The sequence below is a fragment of the Sciurus vulgaris genome, assembly GCF_902686455.1.
Source record: "Sciurus vulgaris genome assembly, chromosome: 4".
Taxonomy (NCBI): Eukaryota; Metazoa; Chordata; class Mammalia; order Rodentia; family Sciuridae; genus Sciurus; species Sciurus vulgaris.
The window spans coordinates 98,521,245-98,542,430 of NC_136464.1; the positions used below are offsets into that span (position 1 = coordinate 98,521,245).

The following is a 21,186-nucleotide window of genomic DNA, read 5'->3' on the forward strand; positions in this document are numbered from 1 at the left end:
TTCTGGCGGCGTTCTCACTCGCCCTGCCCAGCCTAGCCGCGCCCGAAGTCCGCGCCTGGAACCCCGGGTACCGGGAATCCGGAAGCACCCTAAGTGGGGAGCTCCAGGGACGCCCGGAGTAGGCACCGCAGCGACCGGAAGTGCCTGGAAAGGAGGGCCCGTGACCGGAGTGCCCAGAATCCGGAGCTCCCGGAGCCGGGCGGATCCTCTGGCAGGTGAGTGGGCGCCGCCGGTGACCGGCTGGGAGACAGTCCTCATGAGGGTCCCCAAAGTCCTAGTCGGGAGGTGTCCCATGCGCTTTCGCTGACCGAGTTGCACAACTGCCTTTTGCAGAAGCAAAGGGTCTGACAGTGTCAGGTAGGGGACCTGTGCTTGTGCGGCCCAAGGCCTCGGGGAGGTCACAGAGTGGTTCTGAGGCTCTGCCCAGCGGTTGCGGGGCATATGACAGGACACAGGAGACAGACGCGCTCATCGGGCCGGCTGACAGACCTGGGTCTTTGGACTCCTCCAGTTTTGGGGTGGTGGGAGGAAGATCACAGTAGATCGCAGTGTTTCTTGATTCCAGTATGCCAAACGACTTTCCTGAAAGATTTCAAAGGAAACCTGTGCAAAAGCACGGTGTTTGGGGAATAATCAGGAAATATAATTTGATCTTGTAACTGGGGACGTTGTGATAGAAACAGTGTGCTTGTTAAGGTCCAAGGTTGAAAAACTGCAGGTCAGTTAATTTATTCCCTTGGGGAACGCCAAATGATTCATCCAAAGGAATAAAGTGAGTAGATTTCAACTTCCTTTTCTATTCTGGACTGCTGAATTACATTACATATGTAGTGTATTATTATGATCAGCAAGATCACTATATGCGTGTTGCAGATTCTTTTGTTACATTTGACTCGATCATTTATCAGGTCCTATGTGTTTAGAGCTGCTGTATTCCATAAAGGTTATGTGTGGAATCAAATAGTGCCTTTGCTTTTTCAGGGTTTAATTATTCCCTTGGGGAGTGCATTATTGGTGTCATTTGAGTCTGACACCAATAATTAGTGGCAGGCTTTTCTATAATCCTGGACTTTAATTGATGTGTGAGTTTTTGATAAGTAAGCATTTATTGAATACCTACTGCAAATCAAAAGTGATATGCATTCTAGGCACATTGAAGATAAGCAAGGCATAGTTCCTCAGGTAGTATTGACCCTCCTGGAGAACTTGATGTTAAAAGTGGAGAACAGTTAATGATTGTAGTGTGATGTCTGATTAACACTGGGAGGGGTAGCTATTAGAAGGCCCAAAACAAGGCAGCCAATCTAGAAAGTCTCAGAAGACTTTCTGAGATGGGGAGAACCCTGGGGCCTCCCAGAGAAGGAAAGGCCAGTGGTAAGGACAATCTGTGAGGCTGGAAGCCCTTTGCTTCCTGCTACACCAAAGGTTTATGGGTAACCAGAATTTATGAAGGGGAGTGCTGAGACTGAGCTAGGTGGGGCACAGACTTGGAAAGCCCTGTGTACATTTGCCTGTGAGGACAACCAGCTCCTTGACCCTACCTGTCAAATCTCATATGCACATAAGCAGCACTGGTGAGAACATGAATGACTGTTTAGAGAAGGCTTTGAAGTAAGGAAGAGGTTGGTGGCACGTCTTAGGAAACAGTTAAACATTAGAGATGAACATTAGAGACTTGAGATAGAATCTGTAGGAAGATAGAAGTCAAGGCTTTCCTTGAGATTTTACTGAACTGGAGATTGGTTTCTGCATTCCTGCTCAGCCTCAAGTGCTAAGAACAGACCAGATACTTGTCTAAAATGTTCGAATCTGGATTCAGCACGATGTGAATGTACTTAATGCCACTGAACTGTACACTTAAAAATGGATAAAACTGTAAATTTATGTTAGGTATATTCTGCCATAGTTTTTTAAAAGATTGAAAAATGTTTATATTTTTCAATTAAGTAATTCCATTTCTGGCCATCTATTCTAAGAAAACATGACAGAGACAACCCAAAATATATGTATGGACATTTCCCTTAAAGTGTATTTATAATAGTGAACTACTTTTTACTTATTTTGTAGTACTAGGGATTGAACCCAGGGGTGCTCTACCACTAAGCTATATCTCCAGTCCTTTTTATTTTTTAACTTTGAAACAGGATTTCACTATTTATTTAAATAGAATAAATAATTGTATATTTTCATTAGCAATCATTCAATTTTTCTCCAGAATGGCTTAATGGAAACCCACATAACTAGTAAGTGTCTTTGAATTCATAAAGTAATTATCTGTAAAAACCTGTGGTTTTACTATTAAGTAATGTTAATTTTTAATTGAGAAATAAAAGCTCTGGACTGGGGATGTAGCTCAGTATTAGAGTGTGTTTTAGTCAGTTTGTTTCATTGCAGAGACCAAAAGACCTGACAAGAACAATTTTAGAGGGCTAGGGTTGTGGCTCAGTGATAGAGCACTTGCTTGCCTAGCACATGTGAGGCATTGGGTTCGATCCTCAGCACCACATAAAAAAATAAAAAGAACAATTTTATTTGTTTATTTAGCATCCACAGTCCCAGAGGTCTCAGTCAATAGGCAGCCAACACCGTTTCTCTATGACCAAGGTGAAGCAGAACATTATGGCAGAAATGTGTGGAAGAGGACATTGAAAATCAGGAAGCAGAGAGAACTAAATTTGGCTCACCAAAGACAAAGGCATGCCCCCAGTGACCTACCTCCTCCAGTCACGCCCTACCTGCCTACAGTTACCACCCAGTTAATCCATTCAAGTGGAGTAATGCACTGGTTAGGTTAAGGCTATCATAATACAGTCATTTTGCCTATAAACTGTCTTGCATTGTCTCACACATGAGCTTTTGGGGGACACCTCATATCTGAACCATAACAAAGTGTTTTATGCACAAGGCCTTAGGTTTAACCCTCAGCACTGTAAAAAGTAAGAGGAGGAGGGAAAGAGGGGGAGAGGGGAATTTCTGTGTTCTTGAACCACATTCCTGCTGTAACAGGGGTCCACTTTATGCTTTGAATATAACCTGTGCTGCTCTACCACTGCAACTTATTTTTTAAATGAATATGTTTCTTTCTTTTCCTCTCCTTACCCCCCTCCCTAATCTCAGGGGAAACTGGGTTACCTTTCTTCCCCATCTTAGGCAGAGTTATCTGTCCCTGAGCACACAGCCACCATAGGAACAAAGTAATCCAAATTTTGGGAATGGTACCAAAAGATCTCAGAAATGACTATCTCCCAAATTAATAAGTAAATTATAACTCTAAACAGAGAACACATGGAATATAGCCTTTGAGTCACCTCTTTAAAGGCCCCCTGTTCCTGCTGATGGGCAGAATCACAGCCTTTGGGACAGGAGTCCCCTGTGTTTCTCCTTTGCTAGCAAAGCAATAGACCTTCTTTATCCTTTTTCTCAAAACCGTGTCCTTGTTATTGGATTGGCATCAGGAATAAGACCAAGCTTTTGGCAACAAATTTGGCGACCCAGATGGGACCCGAGAGCAGCCCCTGCTCCGGCTTTCTTGGGCAGGTGTGGCTCTCCAAGGAACCCCACTTCCATGCTGAGGATTAATGGTGCTGGTGAACTTGTTGAGAGCCAGTTGCAAGAGAGTTAGGAGACAGGTGAGTTGGCCTTGGGTTGAACCAGAGGAGCTGTTCCTGTGAGTAAAGGGAGGGACTGAGGTATTATCCCAGGAGCTGCCAAAGCTCCTTTTGCTTTGGGGACCTCCCGCCTTCTCTCTCTGAAGAGTAGAGGTTGCTTCATCATGGCCCTCTTTGAGAAAAAGGAAACTGAACACCTAAGTTGTGACCCCCTTGGCCATTTGGTAAGTTCCCTGGTGTGCATACCAAGACCCTTGATTCCATACACCTGGTTCTTTTTGGTGAGAACATCTGGTCCTTCTTTCTGGGGGCATCTGTGGCACTACTGGTATAGGAGTCACAGTTAAGTGGGACTTGATAACCTAGGGATATGTACTCACTTCTGATCTGTTCTAGGTTCTCATCCTGTTTGTTGGCCTTGGGCTTGGGAATTTCCTTTGGTTGACTGTTTTCTTTGTATCTTCTACTGCCCCTTTTAAGACATGACCAGTACTGCATTGATTCTATAGGTAGTCTCTTGGGAAAGATCTTGGCTAGTCAGTTTAAAGGTTCCCATCTGTTGGTCATGGTTTTGGGGCTCCTCTCTGATTGTCTCTCTCTCTTTCTTTTTTGTACAAACTTGCAGTTGGAGTTGATCTGTCAGAGGTAATGTGAATTACCATCTATATGTCTGTTGAAGGTAATGTTTTACTGTAATAATCTGGCTTTTAAATAGATTTCTATATTACTGTGCAATTTTGCACTTGGAGTTGGTCTGTTAAAGATAATGTAAGTGGAAGAAATTTGTATGTGCATGTCTGACTGTTTTAAAGTTTCCCATCTAGCAACCCTGCTTTCAGTGATCCTCTCTTGTCTGTTTTTTGTCTGTTACTGGTTCTTTAAGACATGGGCCATGCTGCGTTGATCTTACCAGTAGTCTCTTCAGCAGAGAGATCTTGGCTGAATGGGCCACCTATAGGTACAAGGCTGTCTAGAAAAAGATAGTTTACTATAACACAATCTGGCCTTTAAATAAATGATTTTTCTGAATTATTATACAATCTTGATGTTGAAGTTGAGCTGTCAGGGGTAAAGTATATGAAAGAGATTCTCTATGTACAGGCATTCATTGCAATTGCAAGATAAGGAGTCTGAACTGTCAGGAACTAAGTTGAAGGTATCAAAAGGCACTGCCTCTGGTGTGCAAGGATAGCAGGACATCAGAAGAAAGGGTTAAAGATTTAATCATTTAAACCCAGTGCTGGCACTCCTAGCAGTTTCTCAGCCTGGCTCCAGGCAGTGACAGATCATCTCACTGTGGTCAAGGACATTAGCCCTCAGCCAGGGGAGGGGGGAATCCCAGAAAAGCTGCTTGGGCTGGAGAAAAATGGCCAAAGAGAATCTGGCCTCTGCCCTGCCTTCCATCCCCTTTTGCCCATAGAGGGTGGAGGCTGCTGGCCACAAAGGATGTGGCAGCAGGTTCCAGCACTGTCAGTTTATGACCTGGGGACAGGAATAGTTTTCCCTTTTCAGATCTGACAGGAGACCCCCATTTGACCAGGGGATATTCATCACTAGGGCAAAGAAATTCTTGCTGTAATAGTATCCTATCGAAATAAATGCCTGGGGAGACTGGCAGAATAAATAACTGTACCCAGAAAAGAAAAAAAGAGAGAAACTAAGGTCTACTGTGTTATGTAGACAGCCTGTGCAAAGGGATCTTCAAGGAAACTTAAGGAAAATGATGGAAAGGTCCTCCTCCATTGCATATCAATATGCTCAGTATAATAAAAAGGCCCAAAAAAGAGCCTCTAAGTACAATTGACAGTAGAGTACTCACATGAAGTTGATGGCATTGTGCTAATGATAACAGACAGAGGTCAGGCTCAAAAATATCCTGTGTTTCTACCCTTTGAATGTAGCTTGGGAGAAAAAACATTAATGCACAGTTTTCATATATGCTGGATTGTCCAACCCTCCCCTGAAATTTGTTGTGTAAACTAAATGCACGGATAAGATTCATAAAGTCTGTTTCAGAATATGAATTTAAGAAAGGGTCAAAAAATTAGAAAAGATTAAAAAGAATTACAGGTTTTGGGAATATATTTTAGTATAGAAAATTAGAAGGTAAAAGAAATGTTTCTGGATGAGAAAGTATTTTGTATGGTGAAGTGAAATTCTTGGGCTAAAGTCCAAGATAAAAGAGGATAAAAATAAGGATATAAAGAAGTTGTGAATGTTTAAGTAAATTGTAGAATGTGCGTGGAAGGTAAATGTCAAAAAGACTGTGTTTGTCCCCAGGCCAACATCATTCTAAATGGAGAAAAGTTGAAAGCATCCCCTCTAAAAACTGGAACAAGACAAGGATGCCCTCTTTCACCACTTCTATTAAACATTGTGCTTGAAACTCAAGCCAGAGCAATTAGTCAAGAGAAAGAAATTAAAGGGATACAAATAAGAAAAGAAGAACCCAAACTCTATTTGCCAATGACATGATTCTATATTTAGAAGATCCAAAAAATTCCACCAGAAAACTTCTAAAACTCATTCTAAAACTGATTTGCATTTCTCTAATTGCAAGAGATGATGAACATTTTTCCATATGTTTGTTGATTGATTGTATTTCTTCTTCAGTGAAGTGTCTGTTCACTTCCTTAACTCATTTATTGATTGGGTTATTTGTTTTTTTGGTGTTAAGTCTTTTGAGTTCTTTATATATCTTGGAAATTAGTGCTCTATCTGAGGTGCGTGTGGTAAAGAATTTTTTCCAATCTGTAGGCTCTCTCATCAAATTGTTTCCTTTGCTGAGAAGAAACTTTTTAGTTTGACTCCATCCCATTATAGGTTCTTAATTTTACTTCCTGTGCTTTACGAATCTTGTTAAGGAAGTCAGGTCCTAAAGTGACATGATAAGATTTGGGCCTACTTTTTCTTCTGTTAGGCACAGAGCCTCTATTCTAGTGCTTAAGTCTTTGATCTACTTTGAGTTGATTTTTGTGAAGGGCAAGAGATAGAAGTTTAATTTCATTTTGTTACATATGGATTTCCAGTTTTCCCAGCATCATTTTTTTATTGAAATTTTTTTCATACATGTATATAGGGTAATAATGTCTGTCTCATTCTAGTGGCCTTCCCATCCCCACCACCCTTCCATTCCCCTCACTCCCCTCTTCATAATCCAGAGTTCCTTCATTCTTTCCTACCCACCTTCTACTATGATTTCCACAATCCCACAGTGCCGGGGACTCAAACCCGGGCCTCCAGCATGCGAGATGGGCTATATGGCCTGCCCACCTTCTACCATGGGTCAGCATCTGCTTATCAGAGAAAACATTCCAATTTTGGGGATTGGCTTATTTCACTTAGTATGATATTCTCTAGTTCCAGCTATTTACCTGCAAATGCCATAATTTCATTCTTCTTTAAGGCTGATAATATTCCATTTTCTTTGTCCATTCATCCCTTAAAGGACATCTAGGTTGGTTCCATAGTTTAGGTATTGTGAATTGAGCTGCTATGAACATTGATGTGACTGCATCACTGTAGTTTGTTGATTTTAAGTCCTTAGGGTATAAACCACGGAGTGGGATAGCTGGGTCAAATGATGGTTCTATTCCAAATTTTCTGAGGAATCTTCATACTGCTTTCCAGGGTGGTAGCATCAATTTGCAGTCCCACCAGCAATGAATGAGTGTATCTTTTTCCCCACATCCTTGCCAAGACTTATTGCTTGTATTCTTGATAATTGCCATTCTGACTGGAGTGAGAGTAGTTCTGATCTGCATTTCTGTAATTGCAAGAGATGATGAACTTTTTTTATATATTTGTTGATCAGTTGTATTTCTTCTTCAGTGAAGCGTCTGTTCAGTTCCTTAGCCCACTTACTGATTGGGTTATTTGTTTTTTTGATGTTAAGCATTTTGAATTCTTTATATCTCCTGGAGATTAATGCTGTATCTGAGGTGCGTGTGATGAAGATTTTTTCCTATTCTGTAGACTGTCTTCACATTATTGTTCGCTGAGAAGAAGCTTTTCAGTTTGAATCCATCCCATTTATTGATTCTTAATTTTACTTCTTGTGCTTTAGGAGTCTTGTTGAGCAAGTCAGGTCCTAAGCATACATGATGAAGATTTAGGCCTACTTTTTCTTCTTTTAGGCACAGGGTCTCTGATCTAGTGAGTAAATCTTTGATCCACTCGAGTTGATTTTTGGGCAGGGTGAGAGAGTTTTAATTTCATTTTGCTACACGTGGATTTCCAGTTTTCCCAGCACCATTGTTTGAATAGGCTATCTTTTCTCCGATGTATATTTTTGGCACTTTTGTCTATTATGAGATAACCATATTTATATGGGCTTGTCTCTGTGTCTTCTATTTTATACCATTGGCCTACATGTCTATTTCGGTGTGAATACTATGCCATTTTTGTTACGATGGTTCTGTAGTGTAGTTTTTTTTTTTTTTTTATTGTAAACAAATGGGATACATGTTGCCTCTCTGTTTGTACATGGCGCAAAGGCATACCATTTGTGTAATCATAAATCCACATACAGTAATGTTGTTTGATTCATTCTGTTATTTTTTTCCCCTTCCCCCCACCCCTCCCACCCCTCTTTACCCTCTATACAGTACTTTCTTCCTCCATACTTGCCCCCCTCCCTAACCCTAACTCTAACCCTAACACTAACCCTTCCCTCCCCCCCATTATGTGTCATCCTCCACTTATTAGCGATATCATTCGTCCCTTGTCTTTTTGAGATTGGCTTATCTCACTTAGCATGATATTCTCCAATTTCATCCATTTGCCTGGAAATGCCATAATTTTGTCATTCTTTATGGCTGAGTAATATTCCATTGTGTATATATACCACAGTTTCTTTATCCACTCGTCAATTGAAGGGCATCTAGGTTGGTTCCATAGTCTGGCTATTGTGAATTGAGCAGCTATGAACATTGATGTGGCTGTATCTCTGTAGTATGCTGATTTTAGATCCTTTGGGTATAGGCCAAGGAGTGGGATAGCTGGGTCAAATGGAGGGTCCATTCCAAGTTTTCTAAGGAATCTCCACACTGCTTTCCAGAGTGGCTGCACTAATTTGCAGCCCCCCCCAGCAATGTATGAGTGTACCTTTCTCCCCACATCCTCGCCAACACCTGTTGCTTGTATTTTTGATAATGTAGTGTAGTTTAAGCTCTCGTAGTGTGATGCCTCCTGCTTCACTCTCCTTGCTAAATATTGCCTTGGCTATTCTTGGTCTCTTATTTTTCCAAATGAATTTCATGATTACTTTTTCTAGTTTTATGAAGAATGTCATTGAGAGTTTAATAGGCATTGCCTTGAATCTGTATAATACTTTTGGTAGTATGGCCATTTTGACAATATTAATTCTGCCTATTTGAGAGCATGGGAAATCTTTCCATCTTCTGAGATCTTCTCCAATTTCTTTAATATTCTGTATTTCTAATTGTAGAGGTCTTTCACCTCTTTTGTTAGTTTGATTCCCAAGTATATATATATATATATATTTTTTTTTTTTTTGAGGCTATTGTGATTGGGGTAGTTTTCCTAATTTCTCTTGCAGTAGATTCGTCACTTATGTACAGAAATGCATTTGATTTATGGGTATTTATTTTATATCCTGCTACTTAGCTGAATTCATTTATGAGTTCTAGAAGTTTTCTGGTGGAATTTTTTGAATCTTCTGAATGTAGAATCGTGTTGTCTGCAAATATAGTTTGAGTTCTTGTTTTTCTATCCGTATCTTTCTAATTTCTTTCATCTGATTGCTCTGAACTAGAGTTTCAAGAATGATGTTGAATAGAAGTGGTGAAAGAGGTCATCCCTGTCTTGTTCCAGTTCTTAGAGGGAATGCTTTCAATTTTTCTCCATTTAGAATGATGTTGGCCATGGGCTTAGCATAGATAGCTTTTACAATGTTGAGGTATGTTCCTACTATACCTAGTTTTTCTAGTGTTTTGAACATAAAGAGGTGCTGTATTTTGACAAAAAAATTTTCTGCATCTATTGAGATAATCATGTGATTCTTGTCTTTAAGTCTATTGATGTGATGTATTACATTTATTGATTTATGTATGTTGAACCAACTTTGCATTCCAGGACAAACCCCACTTGATTGTGGTGCACTATCTTTGTAATACATTTTTGTATGTGATTGCCAGATTTTTTTTTGAGAATTTTTGCATCTACATTCATGAGGGATATTGGTCTGAAGTTTTCTTGCTGCATCTTTGTCTGGTATTGGTATCAGGGTGATATTACCCCATAGAATGAGTTTGGAAGGATTTCCTCCTTTTCTATTTCATGGAATAATTTGAGGAGTATTGATGTAAATTGTTCTTTGAAGGTCTTGTAGAACTTGGCTGAAAATCTATCTGGTCCTGGGCTTTTCTTGTTTGGTAGGCTTTTGATGGCATCTTTTATTTCATTGCTTAAAATTGATCCTTTTAAGTTGTGTATGTCCTGCTTCAGTTTGGGTAGATCATATGTCTCTAAAAATTTGTCAGTGTCTTCAAGTTTTTCTATTTTATTTGAGAATAAATTTTCAAAATAGTTTCTAATTATCTTTTGTATTTCAGTAGTATCTGTTGTGATATTTCCTTTTTCACCATGGATTTTAGTAATTTGAGTTCTCCCTCTTTTTCTCTGTAGCTAAGGATTTATGAATTTTATTTATTTTTTTCAAAGATCTAATTTTTTGTTTCGTCAATTTTTTGAATCGTTTCCTTTTTTTCAATTTCATTGATTTCAACTCTGATTTTAATTATTTCCTATCTTCTGCTGCTTTTGGTGTTGACTTGTTCTTCTTTTTCTAGGGCTTTGAGATATAATGTTATTTGTTATAATATAATGTTATTTGTTATTTGTTATAATTTATTTGTTGACTTTTTATTCTTTTAATGTATGAACTCTATGCAATGAATTTTCCTCTTAGCACTGCCTTCATAGTGTCCCAGAGATTTTGATATGTTATATCAGTGTTCTCCTTTACCTCTAAGAATTTTTTTATTTCCTTCTCAATTTCTTCTTTTATTCATTTATCATTCAGTAGCATGCTATTTAGTCTCCAGGTGTTGGAGTAGCTTCTATTTTTTATTTTATTATGATTTCTAGTTTTATCCCATTATGATTTGATAAATGCAGGGTAGTATTTCTATTTTTTGTATTTGCTGAGAGTTGCTTTGTAGTATAACATATGGTCAATTTTAGAGAAGGATCCATGTGCTACTGAGCAGAAACTGTATTTGCTGGATGATGTATGAAATATTCTATATATGTCTATTAAGTCTAAATCATTGATTGTATCATTTAGTTCTATAGTTTCTTTGTTCAGTTTTTGTTTGGAGGTTCTGTCCAGTGGTGAGAGAGGTGTGTTAAAGTCAAACAGTATTATTGTGTTGTGGTCTATTTGATTCTTAAAATTGAGAAGGATTTGTTTAATGTACATAGATGCTTCATTGTTTGGGGGTTACAATTGTTATGTCTTGTTGGTGTTTGTTTTCCTTAAGCAGTATCCCTTTATCCCTTCTGACTAACTTTGGTTTGAAGTCCACTTTGTCTGATTTGAGGATGCAAACCCCTGCTTGTTTACACAGTTCTTGTGAGTGATATGTTTTTTCCCAACCTTTCACCTTCAGTCTTGGATATCTTTTCCTAGGAGATGAGTCTCTTGAAGACAGCATACTGTTGGTTGTTTTTTTAAAAATCCAAACTACTAATCTATGTCTTTTGATTGATGAGTTTAGGCCATTAACATTCAGGGTTACTATGGAGATATGATTTTTATTCCTGGTCATTTTGATTTATTTTTAGTTTTTAACTTGACTTAGTTTCTTCTTTGATTGAGTTTTCCCATTAGTGTAGTTCCTCCCTTTTGCTGGTTTTCATTTTTTTTTTTTCATTTCCTCCTCATGGAATATTTTGCTGAGAATATTCTGTAGTGCAGGCTTTCTAGTTGTGAATTCTTTTGTCTTTTGTTTATCATGGAAGGTTTTTATTTCATCTTCAAATCTGAAGCTTAATTTTGCAGGATATGAAATTCTCGGTTGACATCCATTTTCTTTCAGAGCTTGATATATGTTATTCCAGGACCTCCTGGCATTGAGGGTCTGGGTTGAGAAATCAGCTGAGCTGAATTGGTTTCCCCCTATATGTAGTTTAATTTTTTTTCTCTTGCAGTCTTTAAAATTTTCTCCTTATTCTGTATGTTAGTCATTCTCATTATAAAGTGCCTTGGAGTGAGTCTGCTGTAATTTTGTACTTTTGGGGTCCTGTAAGCCTCTTATAGTTGATTTTCTATTTCATTCTTTAGATTTGAGAAGTTTTCTGATATCATGTCATAGAAAAGATTGTACATTCCTTTGGTTTGTATCTCCACACTTTCATCTATTCTGATAAATCGTAAATTTGGTCTTTTGATGTTATCCCATGTTTCTTGGAAGTTCTGTTCATGGTTTCTCTGTGCTGCCAACCTTATTTTGAAGAGTATATATTTTGTTTTCATTGTCTGAGCTTCTGTCTTACAAGTAGTCTGGTCTGTTGGAATATTTTCCAGTGAATTTTTAATTTGGTTTTTATTTCCTTCATTTCAAAGATTTCTGCTTGATTTATTACTATAATCTCTGCCTCTTTATTGAAGTGATCTTTCACTTCCTGTATTTTCTCTCCCATACCATTCTTTATTTCGAACATCAATCTATGTATTTTCTAAACTTCTTTTCTGACATTTCTTCTACTGTTTGTCTATGGATTCTATTGTTGGAACATCTTGGTTTGTTTGAAGCACTTTGTTCCCTTGTTTTTTCTTGTTGTTTGCATTTTTTCTCATCTAGCTATACAGAGCTGAGGCAGTACAGATTTTACCCTTTAGTCTTATCATGTCCCTGAAGGCTTCTAGTACCAATATTAACAGCACCCAATGCAAACTATATACCCCTTTAAACCAAATGACTCCTATTAAGGTATTTACAGTTTTGTCACAATAGTCAGAAACTAAGTGATCAATTATTGACTACAATATAAACAGTAAGTTTGCTAAAAGGGTTTACCGTTTCGAATGATGAATAGTGAGGGAACAGAAATAGTGTAAGATGTGATGTTTATGAGGGAGAGGGAGAGAAGATAGAGGTAAAAAATTATACTAAGAGTGAGGGAGGAATTAATAGAGGATGGCTGTTAGTATGAGAGAAGTGAGAAAGGGAATCTAGGGAGACAGGTAGGTGAGAAAAATATGTACAGTTTTTTTATTAAAAAGTAAAAATATAGGAATACACAACAAAAACAGAACAAAACTTCCATATACTATTCAGACATCCCATTCCTCAATAAATTGATGTATGAAAAATATTTGGATTCAAAAATGGTAGAGGTGTGAGACAGAAGGCAGAAAAAAAAGGAGGAAAATCTCAATGGAAAATTGAATGATTGTTTCCATTGGCTTTCAAAAATATTCTCAGTTTTCCTTCTGCACTGATAGGTGGAGTTGTCTGAAGTTTGATGTTAGTTCTAGTCCAGTGGATAATGAACTGGTTGCGGGGGTGAGCCAATAGCAAAATGCTCTCACACCCTCTCATAGTCTTCTCACCCACTGTAGCTGAATCATTCCATCCCTGCACACTTCAGGACTCATTGAGCTGGAAAGAGCTCAGTTTTCTCCATTTTCTTCAACCTGTGCTCCCCCCATGGAATGCCCCTAGTCTCTGCCTTTCCATAAGCTTGCTGGACCCAGACTGGCCCATGCAAACCCAGCTGCAATCTGATGGATCTGGGCTTCAGCTTCCCCAGACCCCATCTTGGTGCCGTTCCAAGATCTCAATGCCCTTTCAACTTGCAGAGAGACCACCAGGGATGCACTCACCCAAAGGAGTGACCCTGCAAAGAGATAGCCAGATGGCAGTCACTACCACACCAAGCAAAAAGAACTCGGGTACAACCAAACCTGTAGGTACCCCAATATATCTCCAGACCCTGGCCTGAGTCCCTAGATCAAGGTGGCCATGCCCCAAGATGGTGGTGGGCACAGCAGCAAACATGCAGGCCCTGGCTGATGTCCCAAAATGGCAGCAGCCACCTGTAACCAAACCTGCAGTTACTGTGACAATTGACTTTCAGGCAACAGCAGACTGCGGCTAACAGCAGATTACAGTGGGCGGACATCAGGGTGTGGGTGATGTGTAGGTGAAAGATGGGCGATGGGCAGGCAAGGGTCAGGCAAAGGGGCAAATAGTGGATGACAGGCAGCCATTAGTGAGTAATCCACATTCAAAAGACAGGTGATATGCTGGCAGAGGGTGGGAGATCCTGGCCGTCCAATGGGGTAAGTAGCAGTGGATTGGTGGGCAGTGATGACTGCCTTGCAGAAAAACTATTTCCTCTGCTTGAATCCACAGTTTCGGAGCAACCAGGAATGCAGCCTCCCTCTAGTCCACTATCTTGGATCCATCGAATTTATATTTTAAATGGACATATTTCTTTCTCTTCTTCTCTCCCTGCTCCTCCCTAATCTCTCCTCCTCCCTAATCTCAGGGGAAACAGGATTACCTTTCTTCCCCAACCTAGGCAGAGTTACCTGTCTCCAAGTACATACCCACAAGAGGAACAAAGGAATCCAAACTTTGGGGATAGTACCAGAAGATATCAGAAATTACTATTTCCCAAATTAACAAGTTAATTACAACTCCAACGGAGAACATGTGGAATGTAGCCCTTGAGTCACCTTTCTTTCTTTTCTTCCTTCCTTCCTTCCTTCCTTCCTTCCTTCTTCCTTCCTTCCTTCCTTCCCTCCCCCTTCCCCTTCCCCCTCCCCTCCCCCTTCCCCCCCTTCCTTTCCTTTCCTTTCTTCTTCACCTTTTTAAAAGCCCCCTGTTCCTGTTGATGGGCAGAATCACAGCCTTTGGAACAGGAATCCCCTGTGTTTCTCCTTTGCTAGCAAAGCAATAAACTTTTTTCCTTTTTCTCAAAATTGTGTCCTTATTATTGGATTGGCACTGGGGACAAGGACTGAACTTTTGGCAACACTGCTGTGTAACTGAAATCTCACTTTTTCATTGAAATGCACATTATGAACCTGAACAATTATTATTTATATATAATGTTAGCCATAAAAACTAGGAATAATTTTTTTTTTTTTTGTACTGGAATTGAACCCAAAGACATTATTACTTTATTACCACTGAGCTATGTCCCCATTTTTTTTTTTCAGTGCTGAGGTTTGAACCTGGGGCCTTACACATGCTAGACAAGCACTTTACCACTAAGCCACATCCCCAGCCCAATTTTTATACTTTTGAGACAAGGTCTCTCTAAGTTGCTCAAGGTCTTGCTGAGTTGCTGAGACTGACCTCAATTAGGTTGCTAGAATTATAGGTGTGCACCACCATGCACTAAGCTAGAAATGATTCTACAACTAATACATATACTGCAAACTAAGATAGTTATGTTAGCCAGTTTTCTGTCACTGTGACAAATACCTGAGATAAGTCAACTTAAAGGAAGGAAAGGTTTGTTTTAGCTAGTGGTTTCAGAGGTTTCAGTTCATATTTTCTTGGCCTGTGGTGGCAGAGAATATCATGACTAGAGCATGTGACAAAGAAAGCCTATTCATTTCATGGCCACCAGAAAGCAAAGGGAGGGAGGGTCCCAACATCCCTTTCAAAGGCACTCCCCTAATGACCTTACTCCTGTTGGTCCAGCCTTCTAAAGCTTCCACCATTTCCCAAGAGCACCATAGGCTGCTGACCAAGCCTTTAACACATGATTGGGGGACAATTAAGATCCAAACCATAACAACAGTGTTCAGTTTTTGTACTTATAACTTGATTGCAATGTTTTCTTTTTAAATGACCTGTTTTCTTGCAGTTTGTGTGTAGAATGAATCTAAATGCATTTTCAGTTATAGTCACTAACAAGAGATTCCTTAAAATCTATGACTACTTTTTTCTTTCAGGATGACTGTGGGAATCTTTGTAAATTGTACCTTCTGTTTGAAAGTCAAGTACTTACCTCGTCAGCAGAGGAAAAAGCTACAAACTGACATTAAGGAAAATGGTGGAAATTTTTCCTTGTTATTAAATCCTCAGGTATTTCTAAATCTCACAAATTCCTGTATGATTAACATGATACCTTCAGGGCACGTGGGTCATGGGTAGAAGAGTAAGCAGAGAAGATTGGCAGCAGGAGAATGTACGAGAAGGCAGGAAAAATTGTGACGTCACCCACTGGGAGTTGGGCCAGGAGGGGCAGATGAAGCCAGATGGTCCAGCCTTGTCTTCTCCATGCTCTAGAAGCTACAGAACAATCCCACATGCCCTGTGAATCTGATATATTGGAGCACAACCAAAGACATAAGTAGAAAGAATTCCAGACCAGCCAAATCTATTCTTAAAGGGAAACATCATAGTGCGCAGCATTTGCAAAACACACACCATAGTCACTTACCAGTTAGAAGTAGGGCAACACGAGGATGACAACTGTAAGAGTGACTCCTGAAGGCAGAAGTAAAACTTGCAGTATAAACTGATCCTTTTGGTGTTATTTGTTTTGTTTTAGGACTGAAGGAAGTGCTCTCTCTCTCTCTCTCGCTCTCTCTCTCTCTCTGAGGGTACTGGAGATTGAACCAGGAGTGCTTTACCACTGAGCTACATCCCCAGGCCTTTTTAATTTTATTTTGAGACAGGGAATCACTAAGGTGCTGAGTGAGGCTGGCCTGGAACTTGTGATCTTCCTGCCTCAGCCTCCTAAATTGCTGGGATTACAGGCAGGTACCACCATGCCCAGCTACCTTCTGTCTTTGAAATGAAGTGTAGGTTGAAGATTTAGTTACAGAATTTCAGACCTGGAAAATTTTTAAAATAATTAAAGTTAACCCTTTTTTGGGGGGAGGGGCAGGTACCAAGGATTGAACTCAGGGGCATTTAATCACTGAGCCTCATCCCCAGTCCTATTTTGTATTTTATTTAGAGACAGGGTCTCACTGAGCTGCTTTAGTGCCTCACTTTTGCTGAGACTGGCTTTGAATTCTCAATCTTCCTGCCTCAGCCTCCTGAGTCGCTGGGATTACAGATGTATGCCATTGTGCTCAGCAGGTTAACCTCTTTTTTAACCACCTCATTGTAAGAAGTAAAATCAAAATCCTGGACTGGAGTTATAGCTTAGTGGTACAGTGCTTGCCTAGTACATGGGAGGCACAGGTTTTGATCCTAGCCCCACATAAAAATAAATAAATGAAATAAAGTATTGTGTCTGTCTACAAGTAATATATATATATAATTTATATAAAATTTATATATATAATTTATATAAAATCAGTTCATAGGGGTTCAGTCTCAGACCTGACTGCCCCTGTCATTTGACCTCCTCTCTATTGATAGGTGGATAGGACTGACCCAACCTGCCCCTCCTTGAATACATCCCTGGTACTGGCCACATTGAGCCTCTGTTTTGGGAAGCAAGTTTAACTCCAGCAGAATACCACAAATGGAATGTCCCCATTTATCTCCAGTTTGTACAGAATTGTGTCTGTTACCCTTATTTACCTGCCTTACCATTTCTGTGATTGAGAACAGCTGTATATTTATTTTGTCTTCTGGGTGTGGAATTGCCAACATGGTCTCTCCTTTTTAGAAACTCACATACTATGCATGCAATTTTTTTTTTTTTTTTTTTTTTTTTTGCCAATGTATATAAATTTGAAATGTGCATGCCAGCTATTGTAAAGGAAGAGACAATTCTATATGTAATGATGAAGAATGAGCTCTAAGATAAATTGTCATGTGGAAAAGCAAGTATAGCAGACTGGATAGTATACTGCCATCTGTGCATTTACATGTGTGTTGTCTATACATAGAATTGCTCTTGAAATAAAAAGAATTGCTCTAGAAAGATAGATGAGGGACAAGTCATAATAGATATCTCTGGGAAAGAAACAGAACAACATAGGGAAGAAATTACATATTAGTATTTTATTTTTTTTAGATATTCTATAATGTGCATATGCTATTTATTGAAAATTAAGTAAAATTACCAATTAACAAATAAATGACAAGTATCCTTTGAATCTCTCTTTCTACTCCTAAATAAACAAGTGCACAAAGATGTGTACATGAGGTTGCTCATCTCAGCATTATATACAATTATATACAAATTTTAAAATTTGGAAGCAACCTCTAGTGCTGGCTGATCAATTATGGCACATCTATATCCATACTCTATAATAACTATTGGTTTTTGGACTGGGGATGTAGCTTAGTCTTAGAGTGCTTGCCTAGCATGTTCAAGGTCCTTTGTTCAATCCTCAGCATCACACACACACACACACACACACACACACACACACACACAAGCCTGCTGATTTTTAAAACTTTTTATGTAACTAGAAATTATATTATTTGCAAAATTTTTCAAATTCTGAGGAGAAATATTACAAACTTCCTTAAAATAAGACTTTTGTAGGGGTGGAAATTGCAGACACAAATAATGTACATGAACTTTGGTTTTACTAATATATTATGAATTGATTCTTTTTTTCCTTAGTGCACGCACATAATCTTAGATAATGCTGATATTCTTAGTCAGTATCAACTGAATGCTATTCGAAAGAATCATGTCCATATTGCAAACCCAGATTTTATATGGGAATCAATCAAAGAAAGGAGACTCTTGGATGTGAAAAATTATGATCCTTGTAAGTCATGTGACATCAAGACATCTCTTGATGAAAAGGCAAGCAGTTCTGGTAAGTATTTCATAGAAAGCACTTAACATTTTGTAGATCTATAGTAGATATTTGGTTTGTTAAAGACAGACAAAGAATTGTCCTGAGATACTGCAAAAACAATTAGGCTTCTTATTACCTCAAAAAGCAAAATAGTAGAGGATGAAACACTGATTTAGCAATAGAAATTGATGTCTCAGTATCCAGTCTAGTTTATTCAGATTCAGAATGACTGTGTAAATACTGATAATCTCAGAAAACTCAATGTGCAATTTTAACTGGGAGGGGGAAAAGCCTTTTTGTTAAAAAGTTATTACCCCACCTTAATGACAGGAACTTTTATGATGAGCATTTTGCTAAATAAGTTCCTTCCACAAGATTATCTCCCCGAAGGAAACATATCTCATTTGTAAAATCAGATTTTATTTTGCAATCTGGCCAAGAAGAAAGCCTTTAAACAGAGAAATGCACATCTCAGGAGTTACATCAAACAATCAAGCAGTTTTGCTAAGAACGGTAGCCAGTGCCTATAATCCTAGCTATCCAGGGTGGTAAGGCAGGAGGATCACTTAAGCCCAGGAGTTAGAGACAAGCCTGAGCAATATAGCAAGATTCTCTCTCAAACACAAACAAATAAACCAGCCAGGTGAGATGGGATAAGTCTAATCCTAGCAACCTGAGGCTGAGGCAAGGAGGTTTGAAGGTTCAAAGTCAGCCAGGGCAGTTTAGCAAACCCTGTCTCAAAATCAAGAATAAAAAGGGCTAGGGGTATATAGCTCAGAGGTAGAGCACTCCTGGGTTCAACTCCCAGTACTGCAAACAAAACAAAACCCCAATCAATCAGTTCTGATAAATATTAATTTATAATAAACACATGAGCCAGGCACACTCTATAATCTCGTGGCTCAGGAGACTGAGGCAGGAGGATCACAAATTCAAAGCTAGCTTCAGCAATTTAGCAAGACGCTAAGCAATTTAGCAAGAGCCTGTCTCAAAACAAAAATTAGAAAAGCAGGGCTGGGGGTATGGCTCAGTGATTAAGCACCCCTAGATTCAATCCCTGCTACAAAAAAAAAAAAAAAAAAAAAAAAGACATATGTTAGATATCCCAATAAATGTAATGTTTTGGGCGTTGAGGGTGCAGCTCAGTGGTAGACTATTTGCCTAACTTGCATAAGACTGTGGGTCCAGTCCCCACCAAGAAAACAAAACAAAATAATTTTGGCAGGGAAAAGCCTCCCTAGACAAGAAATTTGTCGAGTAATGCTGCCACACTCACCAGACTTTCTTCTGTTTCAGAAAATGATAGCTAAAACAGAAATAGACAGGGTAGGAGAACTCCTTTTACGTTAAAAACATATCGTTCAATATACATAATAATCTGCTCAGCTTCAGAGTTACTATAAATACATTGATGGATAATCTTTGAAATCTTTTTCAGTCTTTTTTTTCTTCCTTTTTTTTTTTTTTCCATTTTTGAGGCAGGGTCTTGCTGTGTGACCCTGGCTAACAGGCTCAAGTGGTCAGGGCTCAAGTGGTCTTCCTGCCTCAGCCTCCTGAATAGCTGAGATTACAGGACTGCACCACTATACCTGACAGACTCCTGGGGTTGGGAGTAGAGTTCAATGGTACAGCACTTACTTAGTGTTCCTGAGGCACCGGAAAAGAAAAGTTTACTCCTACTCATCATAGTTCTATAGATAATGTTAGGATTCCTCTACAGGAAAAATAAGAAGCAAAAACTCACATGATGTCCTTGAATTTCCTTCCTCTAAACTAACACATTCCCAGCCCTTTCATTTGTGCCATTATGATACTGGAAATCATTTTGGTCTTAGAGTATATTAGAAATATATTTCATAACTATGCTTACTGAGATCCTCAGAAAGTGCTATGTGAAAATTGCATGACTATCAATGAGTTTCAAATAATATAGGTCATATTAGACCCCACATATCTATTATATTTTCAGTATTTTATACATTCCCCTTTTCCCACTTGTATAGTTATAATTATACCTATATAGGGATAACTAAAAAAAATAGAATTTCATAGCAAATATGACCCATATTTAAGAATCTTAATAGTTCCAGCAGTTAGGTTAATAGTTCATTACATTAAGCCTTTGAGTAGTAAATGAGTGTTTGTTTTGTTTTAATTCTAGAACTGAATACAGATGATCTATCCCTGGACAATGCCTCTGAGAAGACAAATGTGCAACACACTGAGTAAACGAAATATTTTGTACACTTAAGCATAGTATTGAAATACTACTTGTAGACTTCTGTATTATTTAATAGTCCTTATCTAAATCTTTAATAAAGTTTTTCTGTAAGACTTTTTACTTCAACATGCATAGCGATACTTATTTTTATCTTCTCAGTATTATGTAAGATTGGATATAAGTATTAAATTTATTGATTTTTTAAAAAGTACTTAACTGGTAGGTAGATTAGCAAAGCCTGTTACCTCTCTGAATAGCCTTTAGAATAAAAAATGAAAATAGCAATGACCTTATTCAAATGGAATACGTGGTTTCTTAAAGCATACTCAAAATAGTGGTGTTAATTAGACATCACCTTTGGTCAGATTGTGTATATTAGTGGTAAAAGAGAACAAAATCCAGAATTAAAAACATAGATGATGAGAATTTATTTTCTCAGCCTTTATTTTAAAGAGGAGTTGACAGTGGTGCTGAGAGGAGAGACTCCATTGCTAAGGATTAGAATGCCAACCAAATATGGTGGCTTATCTCCAGAGCAGATGGCAAGGTCTTTCCTGTCTCTACCTCTGGGACATCCACCTGCCTTTTGGGGCAGGTGCATATAGTCCTGAACATCAGAGCTCAAGAATCACAAAGATGAAACCTGT

At 38.8% G+C, this 21,186-nt stretch overlaps 1 protein-coding gene across 2 annotated transcripts in view; it reads left to right on the forward strand.

Moving 5' to 3' along the window:
• PARP4 (poly(ADP-ribose) polymerase family member 4) overlaps positions 1-21,186 on the forward strand; it is a 117,668-nt gene continuing 96,482 nt past the window's right edge. Inside the window, exons 1-5 of one of the 2 annotated variants that reach the window (XM_079138812.1) lie at positions 1-215; positions 2,545-2,695; positions 15,550-15,682; positions 18,135-18,336; positions 20,480-20,543. In XM_079138812.1, coding sequence (XP_078994938.1) covers positions 15,551-15,682; positions 18,135-18,336; positions 20,480-20,543 — 398 coding nt within the window. In that variant the 5' untranslated portion in view covers positions 1-215; positions 2,545-2,695; position 15,550. The remainder of the gene's footprint in view (positions 216-2,544; positions 2,696-15,549; positions 15,683-18,134; positions 18,337-20,479; positions 20,544-21,186) is intronic. The other variant, XM_079138813.1, reaches the window with a different exon arrangement.